This window comes from Zingiber officinale, chromosome 8B, assembly GCF_018446385.1.
Source record: "Zingiber officinale cultivar Zhangliang chromosome 8B, Zo_v1.1, whole genome shotgun sequence".
In the NCBI taxonomy this organism is placed as follows: domain Eukaryota; kingdom Viridiplantae; phylum Streptophyta; class Magnoliopsida; order Zingiberales; family Zingiberaceae; genus Zingiber; species Zingiber officinale.
The window spans coordinates 85,569,978-85,571,871 of NC_056001.1; the positions used below are offsets into that span (position 1 = coordinate 85,569,978).

A 1,894-nucleotide genomic window follows, 5' to 3' on the forward strand; every position below is an offset into this window, starting at 1 on the left:
CCTCGCGAAACCCGGGGCCTTTCCGTGCCCAAGTTAGTGTCTCTGCTGCTCAGAAGACGAAAGATAGGTTGCCAGCCAACCTCATTGTGACGGAGACCAAAGGGCCTCACTCCACTGTCTGTACCTTTCCTTTTTCTACCTTCTAAATCATTTTTACTTCTAATTGATCTGATAGTCAAGTGGAAGTGGTAGTCTTGCTCCAAGGCTATAATTTTCTTACTTTCTACCTATCTTCTTGTATAATTTGGAAATATGTTTGTTTGTTCATCTGGCAATTGAAATGAAGAGGCAATCTTGCTTCAAGGCTATAGCTTTCTTGCTATCTCTCTTCCCCTTGCCTGAGTGCATTCAATCGATTGTTAGTCCTACAAGTTCACGAGAATCAATTTGTCCAGGAAGTATGGTTATGTCAATTCCCTGATAGCTCATCTTATTTGCAGATTAGGTTAAGCGTAGAAGTTCCTCCAGCAATAAGCCAAGAATGTTACGGAGAAGTCTTAGATGAATTTTCTAAGAAGGCAAAGGTATTATTTTCAGTATGCAGTCATTTAAGGGGTCTATTACTGTTACAGGATGAATAGGAATTCATCTGTAGGATAATTTTGTACTTAAATTATTTTCCATTTTCTGTTTTGATCATTATCACTCTATAGTAATCAGAAAAATTTGAATATGCTACCTAACTTTTACTAAGCCCTCTGGGCTCTGACATATACTAATCTATATTTCTTCTTTCTTTCTTTGGAATGTCAAGGAATTCAATATTGTTCTCCCCTTTTATCTTTTCATCCGATCCAAGTTTGTTGACAGTTATGTTTTCCAGTACCTGTTATTTACTTATTTCCACTTAAAGCATGATTGGAATTGCTTGTACTGGGGTTTAGTCATTTCTATGCTGAACTAAAGTTGAGGGAAGACCATGCTAAGTAAAAATGGCCTTTTAAATGTCACTGGAAGCTTCTTCTCTTTTTCTACCTTCTGTCTCTAGTACTAGATTCTAATTCCTTTATCTACCTTTTCTTCTTGAATACTCATTATTGAAGTAGTATGTTGTGATGCCATGCAATTCCTGATAAAAAACCTTATTCATACAGGTTCCTGGCTTTCGGCAGGGAAAGAAAGTTCCAGAAAATATTCTTCTAAACTACATTGGTAGACAGAACATTCAACAAGCTGTAGTTGAGGCAACTTTGAAAAAAACTCTTCCACATGCTATGTCTTCCGTACGTGAACATAACATTAGCTTGCCAACTTGTAGTAGAAGGCAGTCATTTATCCATCCAATATTATGACAAATTTCTGTTGAAATAACGGGTAGAGATTGTTGTCATACTTTTTTATTAATCCACTAGCATAAATCTTTTAATTGGTAGAAATTACCTGTCACGCCCCAGAGGAGTCCCTGTCCGAGAAAATTTCGGCAGCATCTCCCCTGTACGGTGGACAATCTGAAACTTTTCTACATCTCACAAATACCTCAGCCACAGGCGGCTGGAATAATAACAACAAAATAAAACATCACCACGCAGTTATATATAATCTATTCAGCTTCTGGCTGTCACAACCACGCAGTTAAGATAATTAAACAGTAAAAATAATACTCTGACTCGAAATCCACCCTACTCCACTACACTCGTAAAGCTCAAATCCGACGAACTCACCTCTTCTGCCATCCAGGCAGGCATGTAGTAGAATAAAATCCAAATCCAAATCTATCGCAATAATAAAATCCATACAATATCCATAAGCAGAATAATCCAAAACATATCATGTTCAAAACAGTCTAGAACAGAAAAGAAACCAAAGAAAACCAAACATATCCTCAAGGTCTGCAGGGACCAGCACTACGTGCAGTGGGGACTAGCGACTGGAACTCCCTCCGGACAGCATCAAC

At 38.1% G+C, this 1,894-nt stretch overlaps 1 protein-coding gene across 1 annotated transcript; it reads left to right on the forward strand.

Annotated features, from left to right (window-relative positions):
- Nucleotides 1–275: 275 nt before the first annotated feature.
- Nucleotides 276–1,292, forward strand: LOC122014006 (trigger factor-like protein TIG, Chloroplastic). Its single transcript, XM_042570204.1, has 3 exons — nt 276–358; nt 441–524; nt 1,095–1,292. The coding sequence occupies exons 1-3, from the start codon at nt 281–283 to the stop codon at nt 1,290–1,292; spliced, it is 360 nt and encodes a 119-aa protein (XP_042426138.1). The 5' UTR covers nt 276–280.
- The last annotated feature ends 602 nt before the right edge of the window (nt 1,293–1,894 follow it).